The sequence below is a fragment of the Cucumis melo genome, chromosome 9 (assembly GCF_025177605.1).
Source record: "Cucumis melo cultivar AY chromosome 9, USDA_Cmelo_AY_1.0, whole genome shotgun sequence".
Taxonomy (NCBI): domain Eukaryota; kingdom Viridiplantae; phylum Streptophyta; class Magnoliopsida; order Cucurbitales; family Cucurbitaceae; genus Cucumis; species Cucumis melo.
The window spans coordinates 1,146,235-1,170,159 of NC_066865.1; the positions used below are offsets into that span (position 1 = coordinate 1,146,235).

Genomic DNA, 23,925 nt, shown 5'->3' on the forward strand with positions numbered 1-23,925 from the left:
AAATAGAGTCTCATATTAATTTTTCCAAATTTCTATATATTTATGATTTTTAATTTATGTAGAAGAATAGGAGAAAAATGATATCAAACGGACACAAATCCTTTCATACCATCCTACTAATATGAAAGACTAAGAAAATCATCCTAACCCATATGTTAAACCAACACGAATTCTTTCCACGTATTTTATCCTCACCTAACAAAAATACTACTTGTTACCTTTAAAGTTCCTTTCATTAAACTATCAAAAAGAAAATGCTACTAGTAAGTTTTAATTCTTCTCTTTTGTTGGTGTCTCCAGGGAGGTTAGAGCACAACCTTATTACACTAACTTATTTGTAAGAACACAAAGAGGCATTATTTTTTCCCTCTCAAACCCAAATTTCTTTGAGTTCATCATTGTCGAAGATATCATTATTTTTCCTTTCACAAAAGTATGTTATTCAATTCTTAGTCCGTCAACATAACATAAACTGCATTCTTAATTTACATATAAAACTGCATTAACATAACATTAACCATCACAACACATAACAACAAGAGAACTGATCTCTCATACTCATAAACAAACTCACAACTCCTGCTTGGCCGCGCCGGACTTGTTTATCTCTCCGGCTGGGGTTTGTCCATCCAAAATCCCGACCACTCTCGGACCCTTAATCTTCTCCGGTGAAAGCTTCGACAAAGTGATCTTAAGAACCCCATTCTCAAGCTTTGCTTTAACAGACTCCAAATCCGCATTAACGGGCAACCGCAATTGCCTCCAGAATTTTCCATAGCTTCGTTCCAACCTATGCCAATGATCACTCTGTTTCTCCTCTTCTCTTTTCCTCTCTCCGATCACTTTCAGAACCCTGTTTTCTTCATCTAATTCAATCTTCAGCTCCTCCTTGTTCATTCCAGGCACATCCACCATGATCTCGTGACTCTCCGCTGTCTCTTTCCAGTCAACCCTGGCCGGCGGGAGTGGCTGTTGTTGCAGAGCATCTTTGTTTTCGTTTTCGAGTAATCCAAATGGAGTTTGTTCCAGAATCCCAAAAGGGTCGATGAATGGAAGAAGGGAAGGCTGCGATGAGGTGATTAGAAAAGCAAAGATGAAGACTGTGGAGAAGATGAGTTGTATTGCCTTTGATTCTGCCATTTTTTGTGGTACTTGCGATTGGTGAAAGTAGAGGAACGCAGATTAACGGGATTTATAGGTTCTTTTGGGTTGGTTTCTAGGGAATTCCAAGGAAGAAGAAGATGGAAGGTTCGGGATTTGGTTGGAAATTGGAACAAAGAGACTGAGTTCTCCGGTTCCTTCTCGACGTTTCTGAGGCTAAAAGAACATATTATTATCCTCAAACAGTAAATATCAATTCACCTCTTGTATAAATTGATATTAAATCCATATAAACATGGATTTGTTCATAATTTAAGATGTGCTAAGAAGAATTCTATCTTAAATTATTGATTGAATGTTGGTTACTATAAAAAAAACACTCAAGACTATGAATTTTATTATAAGTTTAGTGACTTTTTAGATTGATTCAAAAAAATGGGTGTTTTCTAAAATGTCATTTTTTATATACAAATTTGTTTGGTTGACTAAATATTCCGACCAATTTAGTACAAATGGAGTTCCTCCCTCCCTTCAACTTTATTCTTTTTCATATAACATATGTATTGAGAATAAAATAAAATAAAATAAAAATAAAATAAAAGGAACTATTATTACAAATTAATCCTCCATCTGAAATACAACTAAAAATTAATAAACATGCCAATCCAACTTCATTTTTTATTCATCTCTTATTTACTTTTATAAAATTTCAACTTGAACAAATCTTTGGCTTTTAAAATTTTTCTTTTAACTTCTAACCTTCTTTTCAAAGTCTTCTCACAGTTTCTTTAAATAATGAAGTTATTACAATGATATATTTGATAGGACAATACAAAAGGAAAAAAAAAAATCGATAATGAATACAAAATCTCTCCCTTTTCCCATAAAGAAAAATTGGGGGGAAGCCTCTGACAAATGATGCAGATTCGTTGTATAAAACATCTATACAAAGCAATTTCCAAATGGAAAAATTTCACCGTTGAGATGTCAATTCTTCAAACTTATGAACTTGTAGATGTTCATTGTCCATGAACAACTTGGTGGTAGACATAACTAAAACAGTCACATACCTTAAGACTTACGGTCATTAATTTGTTCATAGAACTCCAAAAAGCTTCCCCGGTTGGCCATTTTATCATCATCAGCAATTGAACCATACTACTACCTTCATGTTGTTTAAGGGTCAACACAAGCATATAAAGGGAACAAAATTCGATCAAAGTTGCTTGCAATTTCTCTAAACTATCACTTAATTGCCTCCAATTGCTGTCCTTCTGTTTTGCTAATGTTGTCAATTGTCTGTACTTAGAAAACAATACCCCAATTCAAGCTAAGAATAGATAAGTCTTCTTTCATGAAGTCTTTTTTATAGACCTCAAAGAAGACTGTGCAACTGGAAGGAGAGGCTCGGTAGAGCTTGATGATCCTCTTGTGGTTCGACTTTCTCATCTGATAAATGGCGATCAGCCGATCACCAATAGCATGGAATGTCGAAAATGCTCCAATTTGATGCAAATCTTCATTTTCCTTTTACATAAAGCTGATCATACTTTCTAAGGTTTTGTATATCTGTTCTACACTGGGATGTGTCATGTCAAAAGAATAGAACTGATAGACCTGATTATCAACCTCAATCCAACTGCAACCTGGTGTTTTATAAGCATTTTTCTCCTTCAAAAGCTTCCGAACCTTCCGAACCTCATCCCACTTTCCAAGCTCGGCATATATATTAGCTAGCATAATTCTATAACCGCCATTTTTTGGATCCATCTCGATCAACTTTTTCACCGAGTATTCAGCTAAATCTGAACGACCATGGATTTTGCATGCATTTAGTAAAGAACCCCATACAACCTCATCTGGTTCAATATTCATGCCTCGCACAACTTCCATTGCTTCCTCAAACCGCCCTGCACGGCCAAGAAGGTCTATCAAGCACCCAAAGTGTTCAATCTGAGGCTCGATATCGTAATCCCGCCTCATCATTTCAAAGTATGAGTAACCTTTTTCAACTAATCCTCCGTGAGTACAAGCATTCAACACACCCACAAAGGTAACCTCATCTGGCTTTACACCATCCCCACATTGAACCAACTCTGCAAACAAATCAATTGCACTTCCACTATGGCCATGGAGTGCAAGACAATTTATCAAGGAATTCCATGATGTCAAGCTTTTTAAAGTAATCATGTCAAAAACTCTCCTCGCAACTTTTAAATTGCCACATTTTCCATACATATCTAGCAAAGCATTTGAGATAAACGAATCCTGACCAGGATAAGTTTTGAAAACATAACCATGAATCCACTTACCAAGATGAAGCATCCCAGTATTTCCACAAGCTGATAGTGCAGATGCAAGTGTGGTCTTATTCGGCTTATTTTCACGATCATTATTATTACCCTCTAGCGCCAGAGAAACCATTTTTTTGAACAACCAAATCGCTTCACAGAAGAATCCGTTTTGAGCACAACCAGCAATAAGAGCATTCCAAGCAGGGACATCCCTCTCCGGCATACTTTCAAACAACTCAATTGCACTATCAAAGTTCCCAAGCCTCGCATACCCTGAAATCATGGCCGTCCAAGACACTACACTTCTCTCGACCATTTCGTCGAACATCTGTCTTGCATTCCCAATAACCGAAGAGAACCTCGAATAGGAATCAACAATGGCTGTTTGAACAACTGGGTATCGACCAAATCCAGATTTCAGAACCTGGGTATGAACCATTTTCGTGGCATTGGACCCCAAAACATCAGGGCAAGATTTAAGGACATGGGGGTAGATAAAATGGTTCGGTCGAATGGCTCCATGGCGGACCATGTTACGGTACAAAAGAAACGCAGCTTTAGGATCGGGGTATGCGGCATAAGCTGTGATCATTGCAGTATAAAGATAAACATTTGGGGAAGTTAGATTATCAAAAATGTAGCGAGCATAACATAAGTCAGTAAGAGTAAGGTTGCAAAAGCGAACAAGCTTGAAGGCAAAGAACTGCGTTTGTGAATGACCGTGTGAAATAAGAAATCCTTGAAGTTGCTTGAGGTGATTGAGATTACTGCATTTTTCAAGCGCTGCTACAACCAATTGATACAAATGGGGCTGTATTGAGACCGACGACATGTTTCTTCCGATTACCTTCGAAACCCGGGAACTTTTTGAATTTATGAATCGGTCAAATAGACGAACCGAACCCATATCGATCGGTTCGTCTTGAATTTAACCAATATTATAAGCAAACCGAAACGGTTCGGTCTAGTGGGACGGTTGGTACGCTCGGAAGAAAAGAATAAGGTCAGGTGACGTCTAAGAAGAGAGAAGCTGCTTTAAATAGTTTTTTGGTACTTTGTGTTTTTCTTTCTTCGTCCCCTTGAACAATGATATAATATGTTTCTCAAAAATTTGGTATTTATTAGATTAAGAGTTGAAATAAATTCAGATATAAATTAGAAAAAATCCACAATCTCATCCATTTGAAGAACTGAAAATTTGGGCGTGGATGAAGAGTTGAATAAGATGAGGGTTTGTCCTTGAAATTCTCTAAATTTTATCTTCCTCCTTCACTCCTCTCCCTGTTTTCTTTCCCAAATCCCACATTCCTTCTCATCCTCACAATCATAAAATATTCAATACCTTTCTCTCTCTCTTTCTCACTCAATAAATTAACAATTCCACAGCGAAATTTGTACTCTTTCTTTCATTTCAAGCGCACTTTTTCCCTTCTTTTTGTCTCTCTATATCTCTTCCTCTAGATTTAGACCTTGTATTGAATTGGATTTCATCTGGGTTCTTCACGAACTGTCTAAATTCTTTAGCTTTTTGAATTCTTTACAAATTTACACATGTCTGGCAGTAGTGGAAGTGCGATCTTCAAATGGAAAAAGTTGAAAGCAATGAAGCTACTCTGTTTCTCAAATCACAATTTCCGTTTGACCCAGATTTCCCCCATTTCGACCCATCTCAATTATCTTCATGTTTCCAGTCATCGCCGGCGGGAATCATTTATCGGCGTTCAGGAACGGTATAAATGGGACAACGGCGGGTCCGGTTCCGATGATTTTCATTCACAGTCCAATATTACAGGTACACCAATCCGTAAGATTCGGGCTGAGGCTAATTGCCCACGTTGTTCCAAGCATATGGATATTCTCTTCTCTAACCGTCATTTTCCAACCCTCAATCTTCCTTCTTCCTCTTCTGCCGATGCTCCTCCCAAGGCTGGAGGAGGAAGAGAAGCTTACGAGGCTGTTAATTTGTGCCCCAATTGCAAAACCGCTTACTATTTCCGTCCTTACAAGATCGCTCCTCTACAAGGCAGTTTCATCGAGATCGGCAATCTGAATTCCAAACCAAAGAATTCTTCAGAAAGAAGGATCACTACCAAAGATGGTAAAGGTAATGCCATCGCTGGTTTTTCAGATGAAAATTATGTGAATAATAGGCTGAGAGTTTCGTTTTTCGAAACTGCGAGATCTTTTGGTGGAGAACCGCCTGAGAATTGGCCTCCTGGACCGCCTCCCGTTAATGGGTTGGCGGTGCATTCTCCTCCAGGTCCGCCATTTGCTCCTGGTGTGAACTTCGTTCGTGCTACAGGTCCTAATGGAAGCACCTCGGGTTCTGGTGGAAATGGCGCTGGTGATGGGAAAAAGAGTGAGTGGGGAGGATCGAATTTGGGGAAGGATCTGCCCACTCCAAAAGAAATTTGCAAGGGCTTGGACAAATTTGTTATTGGCCAAGAAAAAGCCAAGAAGGTCTGCATACCCTTTTTCAGTGATCTGATGGAATTATCATTAGTATGCATTTCATTGTGGCGTTTCTGCATAAAAATGGGCGCATTTAGTTTAGAGGCTCTTCGATGATATTGCTTAAGTAAATCAGCGATTACGCACTTAATTGTGTCTAGCTTGTCATGTTTTAGTTTCTTTCTAAATTTCTCCAGTCACTTGGTCTTTGAAGTTTGACCACCATCTAGCACGTTGATAACTAGGAGTGAATGAGTGTAAGCTATGATGTTTATTGGTGAAGAATATATTTTTTGAAATTTAGGTGATTTTTGTGACAAGGAAGAATTATATCATCATGTGCTGATTTATTGCATTATTATTTTGTGAACTATTGTAAAATTTCAAAGTTGGCTTTCTCTATCTTTCTCAGGTACTTTCTGTAGCTGTACATAACCATTACAAACGAATATATCATGCTTCCCTGCAAAAAGGGTTGGTTTCTCCTTTTAACTTTTGCATTTAAGATACAACATTTGCATCAAACTTGATATTTTGTAAGTATATTTTCCTTCCATTCATTATTGTTGTTGTGGATTTCTGTAGTAGGTCAGGAAATGAATCAGGTACTCGAGATACGATAGATGATGATGATAGTGTGGAGTTGGAAAAGAGCAATGTTCTCTTGATGGGCCCAACAGGCTCTGGTATGACCTCTTACGGTTATCAAATTTCAATGTATTGATACTGATTGTCATTGGCATCGTATTATGCATCCTCAATGTATTAAACACCTGTTTTAATTTGCAAATTGTAATATAGGTAAGACACTCCTTGCAAAGACCTTGGCTCGATTTGTGAATGTGCCATTTGTCATTGCTGATGCTACAACTTTAACACAGGTAAATTTCTTTCTTTCATTCTCTCTCTAAATTATTTGTAGGAAACTGTAATGATGTTAATATGTGTACTATGAATTTCTGGCACATTCTAGTCAGCTTACTGTGCCCTTCTTTGTTTGTGAATAATTCCACGGTCACTTATTAGTTATTTATGTTTATGATTTCTCAAACTTGGTAATTTCTTAATGAAGTCATGAACTTGAGCCTTGCCATTGATAAAAATTCTTAGTAATTTCTCAAACCGTGAAGTATGCAGCATTTTGCAGTTCTTTTTTTATTTCAGATACATCTATTTTTTCTCTTTTGTTTTTTTTTTTCTTGTCTGAAAATTGCAGCACAAATTTTGGGATAATTTGGTTGTCTTTTGTTGAAACTCAACAAAATATGAGAAAGCAACCGAAGGGTAAAAAAATGGGAGAGAGTTTCTCTGTCAGATGGAGATATCCTAACTTTATGATGTTAGTTCTTTCTAGTGATCCCACTGAGCTGATTTAAGCAATATTTGAAAGTGGAAGATGTGATTTGAAAATGTTACAAAACTTGCCTTTTTTATCGCAAAATCCTGGCCTGCTTTTCTTGTTCCAGAGTATGAAGTTTTGTTTCCCTAGAGAGGTTCTTGAGAGCCAGGATTGAAATGTTCTCCAATCTTTCTTTTATGAAAGATAAAATATTGCTTTGAACTCAAAGAACTAAATTAGTAATTGTAACGAAAGATGTCTGAATTGAACTAGAACACTAGTTCAAAATTTTAATTTTTGTTGTGTCGACAATACAATATTAGCTTCTCTTTGTACAGGCTTCATCTTTTCTTCATTAAAAAACAATATTAGTTTCTTCTCGAAATAATAAAAGTTTGTTTAGTACGGTTTTTTTGGGGTTGGTTTTTTGTATGACCTTATATTCTTTCGTTTTTTCTCATAGGAGAAACAATTGTTTCATAAAAATAATAATTATTTGAAATGGTTCATAATAATAATAATGAGGGTTGTTATTGAATTAAGGGGGATGCTTTTACTTTTTGCAGGCTGGTTATGTTGGAGAAGACGTTGAATCAATTTTGTACAAGCTACTTGCTGTAAGCTTGGCGTTCAGTTATTTTCTTTGACTTCGTGTCTAGCAATTTCCCTCATAGTTTGCTGATTTTATCAAGTTGTGGTTGAATTTTTATGTCATTCATCTCTTCCTTGTATAATAGTTGCATTCATATCATATTTCTGCTATAATGTTCTGTTTTCCGCTTTTTATTTTTATTTTTTTATTGAATTAAGAGTTCTAGTTTCTAAGAAGGGTATTTATTAACTCAGATAAACTTTGAGCTCAAGAAATTGTTCTATTCCTATGAAGATGAAAAAATTGAATATTTGAAAAATTGGCCGAACCCGCATTTCATCTTCTCATTCTACTAGCTGAAAGCTGATGTGGTGTAGTAGTGACCGATAATTTAGCTCAATAAACTGAGAAAATGCTACTGTAGAGAATAAGTTAGTGACTAAAGGACACCTCTATGTCCGGTTATTGCCTTGTATTTTTTGTCAATGTTGCTTTATGATTGATGAGGTGTTTCATGGCTCTTGAATTTAATGCTGGTTAGAACTCTGTCACTATATTTCTTTTTTCTTTTTTCTTTGACAAGATCATATGCCTTTCCTCATCGAGAGAAATATATCTATGTCGTTTCCTCACTAATTTTGTTAAACTGATTGGATGCTTGATGACAGTTCCAGTCAAAGACATCCTGTTTTTTACTTAGATATTTTCTTTCCCCAGTTCGTGTACTTTATAAATTATCCAGATCTGGCCTCCTAATCTATGAGCAGCTAATATTGATGCACACTTCATATTGATTTAGGCAGCAGAATTCAATGTACAAGCAGCTCAACAGGGGATGATTTACATCGATGAAGTTGACAAGATAACAAAGAAGGTTTTTTGTGTTTCTTCAATTAACCATTTTTTTTCTGCATCAAGATCTACTATATCAACGTAAACCTTGTAACTGGTACTCTTCTTTTCAGGCTGAGAGTCTAAATATTAGCAGAGATGTTTCTGGTGAGGGTGTTCAACAGGCATTATTGAAGATGCTAGAAGGAACCGTGAGTTGATTAAACTTCATCACTTGCAGTGCATTACTTTCCCAATTTAACTCGTTCCAGGAAAAATCTTTATGCCATCTCAGATTTTTCTTTTTTTCTTTTTTTGTCTTTTTATCTTTTTTGTGTACAGCTTTTACTATTGTCATCAGTTAACTAATTTATTTTGTAACTGGAGATGTTTGTCGTCGTAGTCTGTCCATTGACATGCAATTTCTTATTTTGTAGTGGATTGGTTCATATTTAGTGGTTTACATAGAGTGTAGCATATTATTTCTCATCATCTCCCTGCTTTTGGTGATTTAAGAACAAGGCTGAGATTGTGGAAGAAATTAGAAGCATGGATTGGTTGGAAGAGGACAGGATTCTTGCTAGGGAGTTGAGAGAGGAGAGAGTTTTCTTGAAAAGTGAGTTTGCCAGCCTGATTATGGAGTGTGAACATAAGGTCTGAGACCAAACAAGGTCCAATTGGATAGAGATGAAAATTCTTTCTTTCATAATGTGGTGAGTGGTAGGAGGTATAATCTATAAGAAGCATGGATGATACAAATATGACGACACACCAATTTTTTAAATAATAAACTTAGGTCACGTTTATTGCAATATGCATTTTTTATCTCACCATTTGTGGAAGGTTTAGACAAGATCCCCATGTCGGAAAGAGAGAATGAAGGTTTGGATGCCCTTTTTACTCTAGCTGAAATTTACAAAGTGTTCTTTGGCTTCGTAATAATAAATCCATTGGGATGGATGGCTTCGCAATGACATTTTTACGAGATATTTGGGATTGTATTAAAGAGAACTTGTGGAAGGTTTTCACTAAATTTCATGAGGGGGCATTATTGATTCCGGAATGTGCGAGTCATAGGTGTGCCTTATTCATGAGAAAGTTAAAGCCATTTAGTCTGTTTTCACTTCATTCGTGAAAAGTCTGTTTCTGGTTTTTAAAGAAGTACAAAAATAAAAAAAATCCATGGAGTAACCAGTATATCTATAGGTTCATTAACTTTCAGATCTAGATGATTGTCATTTCTACCTTATTATTCTTCTTAATTCTGACCTCCACGATTCTATTATCTCTTGGTCACGGATGAATTGTAGTTTAATTTCTACAAAATGGGAAAAAGAATATGTATCTTATTGTACTATTTTTAGCCAAATATTCTCCCCATCCTAAATTCCGCATATGATTTGTTGTCTAGATAGTAAATGTTCCTGAGAAGGGGTCACGGAAACATCCTCGTGGAGATAACATTCAGGTAACATATACAAAAATTCTCTCTCAAATTTCTTTTGTTCACCTATATGCAAGTGTTTCAGTGTCTTGCAACAATTTCTTCATGACAACCTTTTTAGATGCTAAAGTTTAGTTTGGTAACGATTACATGCATGTGTTTATTCTTTTGGAACCATTGTTTTCCTTTGACAGATATTTCTGATGAAATTTGTTTGTCTTTGCGTAGATAGAGCTGTAATTGTATTACATGCATACATAATACACACATAAATGGAGTAATCAGGGAAAAATAGTGACCTGAAGAAGCAAATTTCCACTACGTAGGGAGCAAAGGTTGGGGTCATTCAAGACTTCGTGTGCCTGCAAGTTGCGGGCATACATTTAAGTCTGAGTAAACGATGGGTAAAGAGAGAGGTACCGTGTTTGTTTGAGTGTAGGTGAATGTTTTAGTCGATCATTAAATCTGAGTGGGCATACGTAAGCTATTGAAAGGGCAAATCTTCAACTTAAGTTTGTCAGTTTGAAAATCCCTGAGGAAAGAGTATTTGGAAGAGATGCCTTCTGGTTGGCCATGGTTAAAATGTTGGGAGTTGGGACCAGGATAACAAGCTACTTATGCTTACCTCGTGCTGTTAAATACATAAACAAGACTTCAATCTATCACTTTTTTGACATCTGGATTTACTGTTCTTTATTGTAATTGAGACAAGAGCTTAGATAACTGGTGGAAGTCCTTATCATAAATAGAAAAAATCTGGTTGAAAATATTCATTAAAGAAATTCAGAGTTGACTTCTAGTTTCTTTGTTTGGGGGTTTTTCTTTTTTTCCCTCAACATGTAATTTTACATGTAGGATAGACGATAGTTCTTTTAGGATTGCCCAGCTAGGTCCATTCACTTTCTGCTGTATTTGTATTTTCTTGCGGATGGGGATTACTTTTTTCCAGATATATTTTCATGAACTTTTTGCGTACCTTTCAATCTTTTGAACTTTTAGTGTATGTAATTCCTTTCTGGGGTTCAATGTTGGCTTTTGTTTTCGAGATATCATCTCTTAAGTATTAACCGAGTTGAAAAAATTCTGCAGATAGATACAAAAGATATTTTGTTTATATGTGGTGGAGCATTCGTAGATCTAGAAAAGACAATCTCTGATAGGTAGGTTTTTTTAATATTTTTTTGCCGCTAATTCTCATCCCTTTTTCAGTGTTCAAGATGCTTTTTCAGTACTAAAATAATTTGTGTTATTGATCAGACGACAAGATTCTTCTATTGGTTTTGGAGCACCCGTTCGTGCTAACATGAGAATTAGTGGGGCAACAAGCGCGGCAGTTACTTCATCATTACTGGAATCTGTGAGTACGAAATCCCTTTGGATTTGTTGGCCTTTGGCATTAAAACTCTGCATTGATTTATTTATTCCTCGTTTTAAATTTATAATCAATGCATATTACTTTATTTTCGGCATGACAGACTCATATCCCCTTCAACAAAATGGTCAGAAAGAATCCCTTTGAAATTCATCTAAACGTTGTATTTGGTGATTTCCAGGTTGAGAGTTCTGATCTTATAGCATATGGTCTCATACCAGAGTTTATTGGCCGTTTTCCAATTCTTGTTAGTTTATTAGCCTTAACTGAGGACCAGCTTGTCCAGGTATCGATATTCGTTATTTATTTATTTTTATTTTTCATCTAAATGGACACTACATCTGAAAGGAAGAATTTTATTAGAGATTCCAACTACTACATCAAAAAACTTTAATATTTAGTTATGCATTCAGTTGATTCTCTTTGGCATTTTCAACCTGCTGTTGTTAACAGGTCCTCACTGAACCAAAGAACGCTCTTGGTAAGCAGTACAAGAAGTTGTTTGGCATGAATAAAGTGAGTATTTACTTTCTCATGCAACCGATATCTTCGTTTTCCCTTTACAAAACCTGCTTAATCGATCCACCATTAGGTAAAGCTACATTACACAGAAAAAGCACTAAGAATGATAGCCAAGAAAGCAATTGCCAAGAATACCGGTGCCAGAGGCTTAAGAGCCATACTGGAAAGCATTCTTACGGAAGCGATGTATGAGGTATTGAGACTAAAAAAGTATCCGTCTCAATATAGTAATGAGGTTCTTAAATGTTCATTAATGAGATTAACTCATTTTTATTCTCAAATATTTAGATTCCCGATGTTAAGACTGGAAACGAAAGAGTAGACGCCGTTGTTGTTGATGAAGAGTCCGTTGGCCCTTTAAACTCGAGAGGATGCGGAGGGAAAATCCTTCGTGGGGACGGAGCATTGGAGCGCTATCTAGCTGAAATCAAGTTGAAAGAATCACAGGTACCATTCTTTCAGATATGGCTTTCATTTTTGGAGGCCAAATGATTTGCTATAAACTGAAGTCAAATAGCCTCTTGGGCTTCAGAATAGTTGAAATTTTGTTCGTTATAGCATCTTATGGAACTTAATTGAGATACAAATGGTTAATTGAGATACAAATGGTTTGTTTGTGAAAAATTATAACGGCACAATTTAGGAAATACATTAAAGATATAGCAGAAAGATAAAATATTTGCTAGTATTTTTTTAAAATGCCAAGTCCGTCCTTCCGTTACTATCATTACTAGAAACAATCATTCATGAACAACTACTAGTGATGGTTGCTATCACGAATAGCTTTCAATTTAGAGAAATCGAGTAAAAATCTTTGAAATGGTAGTTGGGCATGAGCTTTTTAGTCCCTACTAATTTTTGTGTCGTTTATTTTTAGCTTAAATGACATCTATCCAACTTGCCCTTTGTTTGTAGGAAAATTTTGAGGTGGTCGAGTTGCAAGAAGGTGAGACAGAACTGTCATCAAGAGCCATGAGTATATAGAAACCGTCAAGATAACCATGTCGATTCTCATGAAATACATTTTTCCCTTTTTTGGTTTATGTTTTTCTTTTCTTGTGGGAAAAAGAATAAATACATTCATAATATATGGTGTAATTATTTCATTGTAACACCAACATAGATCAGGTTAAGGTCATTGTATTAGAGGAAGATCAAAGAGAAAAAGAAATGCATTCATCATTTAGGCTAACACGTCATCAATGTCGAAATAATGTGTAAAATGAAAAAGAAGTAGCTGAGATCTCTTCCGAATTATTTTTGATTGAAATATAAATTTAGTCATTTAGATTTGATGTTTTGTATTTGCTTTCAAACTTTTGATTTTTTTATTTTGTCGTCGACAGTTGTCACCCTTACTTAAATAATGAAGGTAAAATAGTTAAAATTATGTTTTAGACCGTGTTAGATTTTCAGATTTTCAAATGAAAGAAGAAAGCGATATAATAGATAAAAGTAGTCAATGTATTCGTGTTTTTGTTGTACTTAACATTAAAAGAAAAAAAAACCTAAAAAATTAAAGATTTTCAAGCATTTATTGATATAAAATATAAATACAAATAAGAAGATTAACATTATCGAGTATTATCGAGATTGATTAATGTGATAGAAAATGGATAGGTTATCATATTTTGCTAAAATTTGTTGCAAATGGATTACCTTTCCAAGTGTCATTGAAGCAATTTGGTAATTTTTGGGGTTGACTGACCTTGTTTTCAGTTATACATAAGAGTATTTTGTATAATTCATTTATTTAGTTTTGCTCTTAGTAACATCTTTTAAATTATAAATAAAACATAATTGAATATCAGATAGCATTTTCTAAACAGATTAGAAAAACGAAGACTTCTTTTGACTAAAATCGAACCTTTCTAAAATTATTGTTAAAAACAGAAATAAACAGTAATTGTATACATGAGGCAAGGTCAAGAAAAGGAAAAAAAAAAATAGAGCCAGGATGACGAAGACGAAAGAAGAAATCAAAGCAATGATCAACCTTGCTTGTGTATGTTTCGGAGCAATGGTCTTCCATGCTTCAAGATATTTGCTGAAAGGCAATTCGATTTTCACTTTACAAAGATTAATTTCAAATTGGTTTTGAAACTTTTTAAGATTGAGTGTTATTTGAATCTTCTTGTTTACAAGCAGCAAAACATTTCTGATCCAAATCATAGAGTTTCATAACATTCAAGAAAAGACTTAGATTCTAATTAGTAGCATCAAAATCTCAACAACCAGCAATCTCAAATGTGATATTGGTTTCATATGAGCTCAGTTTGTTACAGAAGCAATTCAATAATAGAACCTACAAATCAGGTTCAACAAGAAAAGCAGTCATGGAAGAAGAGTTCATCAACATTCAAAGAGGCATTAGTAGTTAATACACACCAAGTTCTATTCTATTGTAGAACTAACCAAAGTTATAGTGCTTATCCACAGCAACAGAGACATCCCAAGTGCAGCTCATTCCTTTTGGAAACACAACCAAATCCCCAGCGCCAATCTCAACAGATTCATCTGATCCAGCAGGAGTAACTTTTACCTTTCCTTCTAGCAGATAGCATGTCTCTTTGTCTGAATATGTCCATGGGAATTTGCTTGGTCCACAACCCCACCTATTGGATTTCCCAGTTTCAGTTTGACATTCAATTTTCACTCAAAATTTCACAATATAACCAACCAAATATTCATTCATGTAGGCTTCTATGAGAAACCTAAGTACCTCTCCATCTCAGGTTTTCAAGTTTCTGTTAGATAATTTAAAACACTATTCATATGCAAATATGCAAACAAAAAGCACAAGTAAGGTATCACTTATGAATTTGGTAATTAATCCATATTCTAACCGTATATCCTTTGACCCGTATATTCTTTCAAAAGATAGGGACCGTTTGGTTGTTATAATCCACTCTATGTTTGGGTGGCTACTATAATTATAATAGTGGTGTGTACAACAACTTATAACCTACAAGTAAACCTTCTTTGCTAGCATTTACTATTTTCACTTATCCTTTCTTTTCCTTTATGCTACAATGTTTACTATTTCCTGCTCAAACAAAAACTATAAACTTAGCGTTAGAACCTGTTCTAAAGCCATTATTCTGATATTTGTGACTGCCGATGCTGGTTTGTGCAACCTTACTAATATGGTTGTCAAAAAAACTCATCAGATATGTCTATTTTCGTTGACTAGAGAAAAAAGTGTTTTAAAAATTGATATTTTTATCTAAACTCTTTGATAAGAGTTTAAAACATACTTTGAAATTGTTCCAAACCGTTGCTAATCATTTTAGTTTTTTTCAAAATTAAACACTTCAGAATTTAAACCAAACACACCTGAATGGTATCTATACCACGCTTTGAATCCATCAGCTCTACGCTGTTCATTATTTAAAATGGGTCTTCTTGACCACTAAACCAACGGACAGTGGTTCTTAGTTCGTAGCTACCCATCTAAGAGCCGAACGAGAAATGAAAGTATGCACAGCTTACAACCCAGAAGCTGGGAGTGGTCAAAATCAAAATAACAACTCCTTCAGCATACCATCCTCCATCTATTTATCAACATTCATCAACTCTTCAAACAAATCGAAACCCAATTCCGAAATTGCTAACATCGTTCATATCAAGGCTCAATGATTAAAAAAAAAAAACTACATGGGCCATTAACATCAACCACTAGCAACAATTTGGGGGCAGAAACATAGACATTCCAACGATTAAATAGAGAAAAAAAAAAAAAAAAAAAAGAGCAAGAAACAAGATAGAGAAATCAAAATACTTGGGCCATTGACGAACGCCGAGTTCAGAAAGCTTAGATTCAGATGGATTCTTCTCAACTTTGATTCCCAGCCTCTCAGTAGCCATGGAATCTGCTCGAATTTGAAGAGACTGTGCCCTTTTCCCAAAGTACAAAGAAACGTTTGTAGGTTTGGTGAGGAGAGATCGTGGCTTTAAATTTAGACATAAGAAGCCGTCCACAGCGGAAGCCATCCCAATTCCCAAGATCCCACTTTTTGATTTCCCTTATTTTTTGGGGTTCTCCTAGAGGAAAAGCAACGGCCATATCAATTATCAACCTCATGTTCATAACTCTATTGGAATGCCACTTGGAATTGGTTCATCTACTCGTACCTTATCTCTTAAGTTGGGATTTTTTTTCTTTCTAATAGTTTTGATTTGAGTAAAAAAAATGATTACTTATTTAGTTACCTATGGATAGCAATCCATAAGTTCGGTCATCAAACCCTAAATTTAGATGAGTATGAAGGTTGACTTATTAGATCGACCATGAAGTCATAATACATAGGTATAGAAACCGACCTATAGTGTTAGTACTCAAACCATAAGTTTAAATGGCTAAACCTCATAACAATTAGAGATGAAGGTTAAGAATATGTAAGTGTTAGTACTTTTGCACATGCTTGGTCAACAATGAAATAAAAATCAAATAGTTCAGCAAGTATTTTAACCAGATTGGACATTAGTAGTTGAGTGAAAGTTAATATGTTTAAGGTTTTAATACATCCAAAAAGAGTCATTGAAAACGTAGATCCTAATTTTAAAAACAACTAATAGGAGCGAAAGAAAAAAAAATATGTACGTTTGTGATGATCAAATTAATCTTTTTTTTTCTCATCGTAGTCTGTGGTAAGCTCAAATTGAGCTCGTTCATTAAGTTTTTATGCGAGATTAATTACAATTTCGAGTCTTTCGAGTTGGATTACAAGGAACCCTAGTTACTATTCAAATCGATTTTCAAGTTCCATAACTTAGAACGTTGGTTGATTTAAAACTCTCTCATTATCATGATCCTTTAGAAATACGTTTTAAACAAGTTACCTAACTCAACCTAAAGTTATAGATTAAGTTGGATCTAAATGAAACTTTAGTTTACTTAACCTAGACAAATCATTACTACCAATTCAAAAGTTTGTGTAAAGATATTACTCGTTAACCCAATCCAGAGCACAAATTTCATGTTCGTTAGCGTGGATAGATACTATACTCGTCACAATAATGGATAGAAAAATTTGATCTTTTAACTCCTTGTTCATATCTCTTTCAAATGCAAGAGTTGAGTAGTCAGGGGCTACAAATAGTCTCAATACCAATTTACAAAAGCATTCAAGATTTTTCATCCTTCAATACACAAACTTGTGATTGGGATGTGGCTTTTTAAAATGAATGCATTGATTGATTGATTCATTCATTGATTTAAAGAGTTGGAACTCTTTCAGCATTCCCTGAAATGACTGTAAGCAAATTGTTTCCAAAAGGATCACTCAAATGCTTTGCCAAATTCTCCACTGGCCCTTCTCCTGTCACATATGCTTGGAAGTAAAACCCTAGCATTGCAAACATTGCCAATCTTCCATTCTTGATCTCTTTCACCTTCAAGATTGCTGCCTGGTCCGGGTCGTCCGCTAACCCCAATGGGTCGAATGGCCCTCCCGGGTGAAGCTTGTCCTCAAAGTTCTACAATGTTAACGTCCAAGATTATATCATTATAAGAGTTTGAATAGAAGATCTCTTGATCTAATATCATGTAAAGTAATTATAGAAAGTACGTACCAAGCCGTTGATGATTCTGTAATATTCAGCGCCACCAACAAGAACAACCTCGGCAATGACGGCGACGATGAGGTTGATGGGAATGTTGTTTCCAAAGTAATTCAATGTGTTTCCATCAAGAAGTAGAGCTCCGGTCTGTATAGATCAATAGTTCACATCCAAATGAGATCCGATCTTTTCAATTTAGCCATAAGCCATGTATGTTTGATAACTATTTATGTTTAACTTATTTCGTTGTTTTTTAGTTTTTAGTTTTCTTTGTATATGTTTGTTGATCATTTTTCTTTATTATGATTTTCATTCATATAAAAAAACATTTGAATTTCTAGTCAAATTTTAAAAACAAAAATAATTCTTTGAAAATAATCACTAATTTCCAAAACAAAAAGTCAAAAAGCGAGATTATTATCCTAAACACACTCTCATTTCTATATTTATTTGCTTGTTTAAAAAACACTAAACTATTAAACGAGTTTTCATGAGATGAAAAGCAACATCTATTGTTATCAAACAAAACCTACGACACCTATCGTTATCAAACAAAACCTAAAAGAGATGAAAATCGACCTTGAACCAGACAGCCTCGGGGCCGCAGTTGGCGCCGAATTTGTTGAAGGCCTCAGGGATGATGAAACCAGCAGCTCCAAGCATAGCCCATCTTGCATGAATCAATTCAAATGCTTGGTATCTGCATGCCAAAAACACAAACACCATTTTTTTTCACTAAGCCTTCATATAACTATTGAACAGATTACTCTTCGTTTTGTAGATTAATAAAGATTTAATTACTTGCTGAAGTCTTCTGGCTTCTTGCTGAGTCCAAAGGGGTCATAACCATAGCTGTAATAAACCAAATAAAACAATGTGTTTGAGTTCAATTTTCATTGGAGCCTAGACTTAGAACTTCAATAATGAGGAGGATAGAAAAAATTGAACCGTACTCGCCGGGGACTTCTCCGTTCAAGTACTCGGGGATCTCCGATCGGTCCAACAAACCATCTGGCAAGAAAATCCTTCTGTCCGGACCTAAATTAGTGTCGAAAAGCATAGTTAACAACGACTTGAGAAAATATGTACAAACAAATGATATGATCATTAGAGACTTGTTGTAAAGGAAATCATCCTATTTCTTGCTCTGGCAATTGTTGAACTTGAAAGAGAAGTAAATTTAAATAAAATACTTAAAATAATTCAATATTACAAAAAGGAAAATTGGATAAACTTGGTATAGAATTCTACAAAATAAATTTGATTAACGAGTATAATTCTAACTAACATGATATACTTATTCTTGTGTGTGAGTAAAATGTAATTGAGTGAACCATCTTAATTGGAGTGGAAAGATCGAAATGGGGGAATTGGACTTACCATACCACTTGGCGAGCTCGTCGTTGACGGGAGACGCGGGGGCGGGCTTTGGCTTGGACGGTGCTGCGGGCTTCTTCCCGAAAAGCGCAACGGTTTTGAAGGTGGCAGGGCTGGAGGCCGAGGGAGGAGCGGACCTAGAGGAGAAGCTAAGAGGATTTCTTAGCATTTCGGAGACGCCGAGGGAGGCGGCGGCGGTGGAAGCTGCCAGAGAAGCCATGGGCGGAGAGGATGAAGGATTGAAGGGAGGAAAGAAGAATGAAGAATATTGTGTAAATGGTGAAGATTAGATGTGGAGAACGTAGAAGCTATATGGTTGGTACTGGTGGATGTGGACATGCCACGTCGGATTCAGGTTTGTGATTGGTCTCATAAGCTGAGAAATCCAATGCTGTGTTGTGATTGGTGGAGTATGGTGACGTGGCAGATGTGGCCTTTAAGTTGGTCTCTCCGATTGAGTGATTTGGATAACGTGAGCTATCCTAAACAAAATTGCGCCATTTGGACATTGGGATTTTTGTTATGTGGTGGTTTGGTCTCCCATATTGCAATTTGTAAATCTAACTTACCTTGTTTCAAAATCTCTATTTTAGTCTTCAACTTTTTATATTTTATTTTGGTATATGGAACTTCTTTTTTTCTTTAGCTCATTTTGAATTATTTAACAAATCTAATATGTAACTTTGGATATGTATGTTAATGTATAAACATAAATATAGATATTTTGGCATTAAATAAATACTTTAAAAAAGTCTTTTAAAGTCATTTTCCACAAGTTATATACTTACTATTCCAGACACATATTATTGGTTGATTAAACAAGTTGCGAGTGAGTTGATATTTGGACGTAAAATTATAGCTAACAATTATAAAAAATTATATTATAATTTCAAGTGTTATTTTTAAACTCTAGACATCGACATAAATATTTCAAAAGTATAAAAAAAGAACCCTAAAACTAAGGATAAAATGAAATTCAATCCCTAGGTAATAAGAGTGAGTAAGATAGGCCGAAAAAATCGAACTGACCGACCAAACCCAAAATCGGTCGGTAGGAAAACAAGAGGGATTAATTTCGAAAAATTTCAAAATAGTATTTCCAAGTGTTAAACCGGCCCATCCGACAAAAACCGACCGACCGATCTTTACTCATCGATGTCAAGGTCGATTTGAACATTTACTAAACCGACTATGATCGGTTCAGTGGCGGTTTTGTCAAAAAACCGATTCCGATCAACCAATGATCACCTCTACTAGGTAACTTAAAAAACTATATTGAATACTTTTAACCTATTGAAATTATAAAGCACAATGTGACGTTCGTATAGGAATGACTAATGACCGAATGAACAAAACTTTACCTTTTAACTAGGGTTGTATATAACCGATGCCAATACACAGAAGTTTTTTTTTTTTTTTTTTTAAATTACTGACATTATAATCAACCAGAAAAAGCTTAAAATGAACAAGTATAATAAAAAGGGTTTTTTTCTTTCTTTCTGGAGAATGGACATGATAAATCTGCCATCTAGGGACCCCTACGATAATACATTAAGTATTCGGCATTTTAAGATTGCTCAAAATCCAATGCATATGAGATTTAGAGCAATTAAATACATCTTTCTAAACAATTGTACATAAATTCTACCTCTAAAAGCCACGTAGACAGCCAGCACGTTTCTTTTTTCTTCAGTTTTGATTGTGGTTCTTCCTAATAGATCACTTGTACAATGTAATAACAAATGAGTAATTTCATCTTTTCCACTTGTCAATCTCCCTTGAAGTAGCTCGGATAAGCCTCTTTGTATTTAGGACAAGGTCGTCAACAAGCGCGCCGATATCGTCCTGACTGATGGATGACAAGTAAAAATGAAAATCAAGAAATGTTTTGTGATGTCAGAATAGCTGCACAGGATATAAATGAAAATCGTGGAAATGTCATCAATCAGTTACTAACTTCACTGTTTAGATTCTAATTATTACAGCTTAAGAAAGGCATTATTTTAGTCCTGTGCCAATTAGAATATGATTTCAAAAGGAATTATTATTCTGACAATCCTATAAATGTAACCAAGATGATAAAACATAGGGTAGTTTAACAATCTGGACAATCAACCGTTAGTTTCAATGATTTCACCCAGCCAACTGAGGTGGATAAGATAGTGTCTCTCTAGTCGAATGGGAACAAGAAAGAGAAGGATGTTAGTAATTTGAGCGACAAAAAAAACATTTCTCGAAGGTCAAGAGTAATATTCCTAACTTTTAAAAAGGTATGGATATTTTAAAAACAAAATGGCAATTTTTCAAGATGAACCTCTAAGTTGACCCCAATTGTTCTATAGGTTATTGAAAGAAGATGAACTGAGTTGAAATGACAAAATGGAAAGTGAATCACAACATACACTGAAGATTAATAGGGAAGGAGAGAACATGAAGAGAGAAACTAAGCAAAAAGAGAGAAATGGGATAGAGAGTGGGAAGAGAGGAGAGAAAGAAGATAAAGAATGGGACTTTTTTTTAAAAAAAACATGTGGGGTGGAGAAATCTATCAGCTAAGTTATTCATTTCAAAACTATTTTGAATCATCAGCTATAGATCGCCACCTTAGTAAATACATATTATAAAAAAGCCATGTCACCAAACCCACGAAAAAGTTAATTATCCCCGACTTGTAATAATGCATCACTAAGTGAACATGGTAGTCACAAGTTGAAAACAGTTAGTTTTAGAACTTACTGAGGAAAAATACTTTGATGACCGCGCAATACATCCCCAACATTAGAGTATCTGCGTTTGTCATCTTGGGCAATGCCCCTGCCAACACCATAGCCAAATCCTAAGCCAACTCCACATCCAGCACCAAGACCAAAGCCAAGCTGTAAGCCAGGAATTCCTGGACCAAATCCAGCACCTACAGTGGAGAACAATTTTAGCAAATTCATTTATTTAATTAGTTTCAATAAAACTAAACAAGGAAAGTGCACCACAGTATAAAGTTCAAAATAAAATTTCAACAATGATAATATTCATTAGTTGGCTGACACTCATGCCCTACCTTCTACTGAAACCTAAAATCTGTGATAGCTTCTTCTTCTATGTGTGTGTTTAAGTGTGCATGTGGGAGACACAAAGGATGCCTTATCTTCCCAATTCCTTTTGTTCCTTTTTTTCTCATCCATATAATGTCTAGTGTCTACTATGAAAAAGAAAATCAATGGCGTTTCTTATAGACTAAAAGCCATACTATCACAAAGGATTGAGAGAATTTATTCCTCATCAACAATAGAGTGCTTTGTGAACTCCAATTTTTTAAGCCTAATACATTTCAAGCTTCTAGCACCTGAAAATCCTTCTAAACAGATAGATGGAACTTCAAATATGCAGCCAAGTAACGTTTGTAGACTCCAAAATTGGGATAAATAAAATTCAACACCCACCCTCCGGACTAAAAGAAAAACCACCATAAAAGTTAACAAAACTGAATAATATATTTACAAGTACAAAAAAAAAATATGAAAAGACGAAGAGAAAAGGTGCTGGATGATAAACTTGTGAAAATGGTTACAGCTTTTCATATTTGATCACAGTCATACAAACAAACATAAATACACAAATAAATGACACTAACACCTGAATGAAAATGGTTAAAGCTTTTCATATTAGAATTCCTCTCGAGGAGTATCCATCAAAAGGCATGTCTGAAATTGCTGAATGAAAAAGATGAAGCATGAAATACAATTTAAAAAGTATATATATGTTAAAGATATACACTAACACCTGAATGAACTACATCTGGGCGCAATTTGGGGATTCATATTTGAGCTATTTTGTAGGAAAATTAGTTATTTTGCTTAGTAATACAACTTTATTCCTTTGCAATTTGAATGATTTTCAAACTATCCTAGAAAATAGCATCCCTTTCTCAAGTCTAAACTTTAATTCATTTGTGTTAATCATAGCATCTTCATAACGTTACTTCACGAAAAATACATATGTCGTGATCTTGTATTGCGTCTCCTCCATCTTTGAGCTTCTTCAAAACAAAGTCAAACTATCCCTAAACGTGTGGAAAATATCATAGGGCTACAGAATTTCAGCAGCAAGGGTGACAATGTATATACACACAATCCAAACACTCATATTCTCTCAACCAAAATTCAAGAAACATGGACAACAGTCCAAGACAGTAGACGCCACAAATACAAATTAAAACGATAATCAGCCTAAACCAAACAAACATTTCAGACTAAATAACCCTCCAAATAAAACAATCAGCAAGTTGCAGGGTGAAACAATCCATACGAAAAAAAAAATTGAAATAACAAGTTAATAATGAGTGAAAGGGAAAAAGGAAAGAGTTGATGATGAAGAATTGACCTCCGACGAGGCCGATGCCAAAGCCGACGCCACAACCAACGCCGAGACCGAAGGCGGGACCTAAATTTCCGAATCTGGAAGATTTAAGAACTGGAAGATTCCACAATAATCCTCTCTCATCTTCTCCGTCTCGGTTTCTGTTTCCGTTCATATTTCGTGGCATTTCTGATTTGTTTGTTCCTCCTCCTGCGAATGAAGGAGAGTATGATATAAACAAATTATTTCACAATACAATAGAAAATAGAAAAAATGCAAAATACTCTCAGCTTCTTCCTTCCCATACCTATATTTGTTAAGTGTAGAGAGTTTGGATTATGTATCGCAAAAATAATTTTCAAGAATATGTTTTCTTTTACTTAAAATGAGTTTAAAATTAAAACATAATTTACCTATTTTGTTAGATCTTTTATAAGTATTTACATGACCTATTTTCTAAAAACGGGTGTTTTCAAAAATATAACAAAGCGGTAAAGTATGTAATTGTATCGAACAATTCTCGTCTAAAATACAAAAAATGCGCATAATATATTTGGTATAGATCGTTTAGATTTGGTTACACCATCTTTTAGATTTGGCTATCCAAAATTAAACGTTTTTTTTCTTTCAAAATTGGTATAAACAATTTTTTTCAATATTTTTTATACACCGTTACTCTAATTTAAA

At 35.0% G+C, this 23,925-nt stretch overlaps 6 protein-coding genes across 10 annotated transcripts; 1 reads left to right on the plus strand and 5 right to left on the minus strand.

The window, feature by feature from the left end:
- Positions 1-438: 438 nt before the first annotated feature.
- Positions 439-1,407, minus strand: LOC103498616 (22.0 kDa class IV heat shock protein). The gene has a single exon (XM_008461276.3). The coding sequence runs from the start codon at positions 1,138-1,140 to the stop codon at positions 571-573; it is 570 nt and encodes a 189-aa protein (XP_008459498.2). The 5' UTR covers positions 1,141-1,407; the 3' UTR covers positions 439-570.
- LOC103498615 (pentatricopeptide repeat-containing protein At1g33350) lies at positions 1,179-4,449 on the minus strand. 2 transcript variants are annotated; one of them, XR_007823657.1, is made up of 2 exons: positions 2,172-4,449; positions 1,179-1,317 (listed from the first exon to the last, which is right to left on the minus strand). XR_007823657.1 is itself a non-coding variant. In XM_008461275.3 (1 exon), exon 1 carries the CDS (start codon positions 4,300-4,302, stop codon positions 2,632-2,634), a length of 1,671 nt encoding a protein of 556 aa, XP_008459497.2. In that variant the 5' UTR covers positions 4,303-4,449; the 3' UTR covers positions 1,940-2,631. The 2 variants fall into 2 exon arrangements, 1 of the variants encoding a protein (XP_008459497.2); XM_008461275.3 differs by lacking the exon at positions 1,179-1,317 and having other exon boundaries at positions 1,940-4,449.
- On the plus strand, positions 4,445-13,246 carry LOC103498613 (CLP protease regulatory subunit CLPX3, mitochondrial). Of its 4 annotated transcripts, none has more exons than XM_051090163.1 (16): positions 4,525-5,499; positions 5,698-5,855; positions 6,259-6,320; positions 6,435-6,532; positions 6,648-6,727; positions 7,752-7,802; positions 8,577-8,651; positions 8,743-8,820; positions 10,020-10,076; positions 11,142-11,212; positions 11,310-11,409; positions 11,606-11,710; positions 11,878-11,940; positions 12,017-12,139; positions 12,235-12,393; positions 12,862-13,246. In XM_051090163.1, exons 1-16 carry the CDS (start codon positions 4,947-4,949, stop codon positions 12,928-12,930), a joined length of 1,902 nt encoding a protein of 633 aa, XP_050946120.1. In that variant the 5' UTR covers positions 4,525-4,946; the 3' UTR covers positions 12,931-13,246. The 4 variants fall into 4 exon arrangements, with proteins under 4 accessions (XP_016902437.2, XP_008459496.3, XP_050946120.1 ...); XM_017046949.2 differs by having other exon boundaries at positions 4,527-5,499; positions 6,432-6,532; XM_017046948.2 differs by having other exon boundaries at positions 4,445-5,855; positions 6,432-6,532.
- Positions 13,247-14,171: 925 nt separating this feature from the next.
- On the minus strand, positions 14,172-16,097 carry LOC103498612 (uncharacterized). The gene is made up of 2 exons (XM_008461273.3): positions 15,728-16,097; positions 14,172-14,561 (listed from the first exon to the last, which is right to left on the minus strand). Exons 1-2 carry the CDS (start codon positions 15,937-15,939, stop codon positions 14,357-14,359), a joined length of 417 nt encoding a protein of 138 aa, XP_008459495.1. The 5' UTR covers positions 15,940-16,097; the 3' UTR covers positions 14,172-14,356.
- An 869-nt stretch (positions 16,098-16,966) lies between these two features.
- LOC103498611 (chlorophyll a-b binding protein CP26, chloroplastic) lies at positions 16,967-19,441 on the minus strand. Its single transcript, XM_008461272.3, has 6 exons — positions 18,889-19,441; positions 18,462-18,546; positions 18,310-18,360; positions 18,088-18,208; positions 17,521-17,655; positions 16,967-17,424 (listed from the first exon to the last, which is right to left on the minus strand). Exons 1-6 carry the CDS (start codon positions 19,103-19,105, stop codon positions 17,164-17,166), a joined length of 870 nt encoding a protein of 289 aa, XP_008459494.1. The 5' UTR covers positions 19,106-19,441; the 3' UTR covers positions 16,967-17,163.
- A 916-nt stretch (positions 19,442-20,357) lies between these two features.
- LOC103498610 (glycine-rich cell wall structural protein 1) lies at positions 20,358-23,521 on the minus strand. Its single transcript, XM_017046911.2, has 3 exons — positions 23,263-23,521; positions 21,622-21,796; positions 20,358-20,734 (listed from the first exon to the last, which is right to left on the minus strand). The coding sequence occupies exons 1-3, from the start codon at positions 23,423-23,425 to the stop codon at positions 20,638-20,640; spliced, it is 435 nt and encodes a 144-aa protein (XP_016902400.1). The 5' UTR covers positions 23,426-23,521; the 3' UTR covers positions 20,358-20,637.
- Positions 23,522-23,925: the final 404 nt, after the last annotated feature.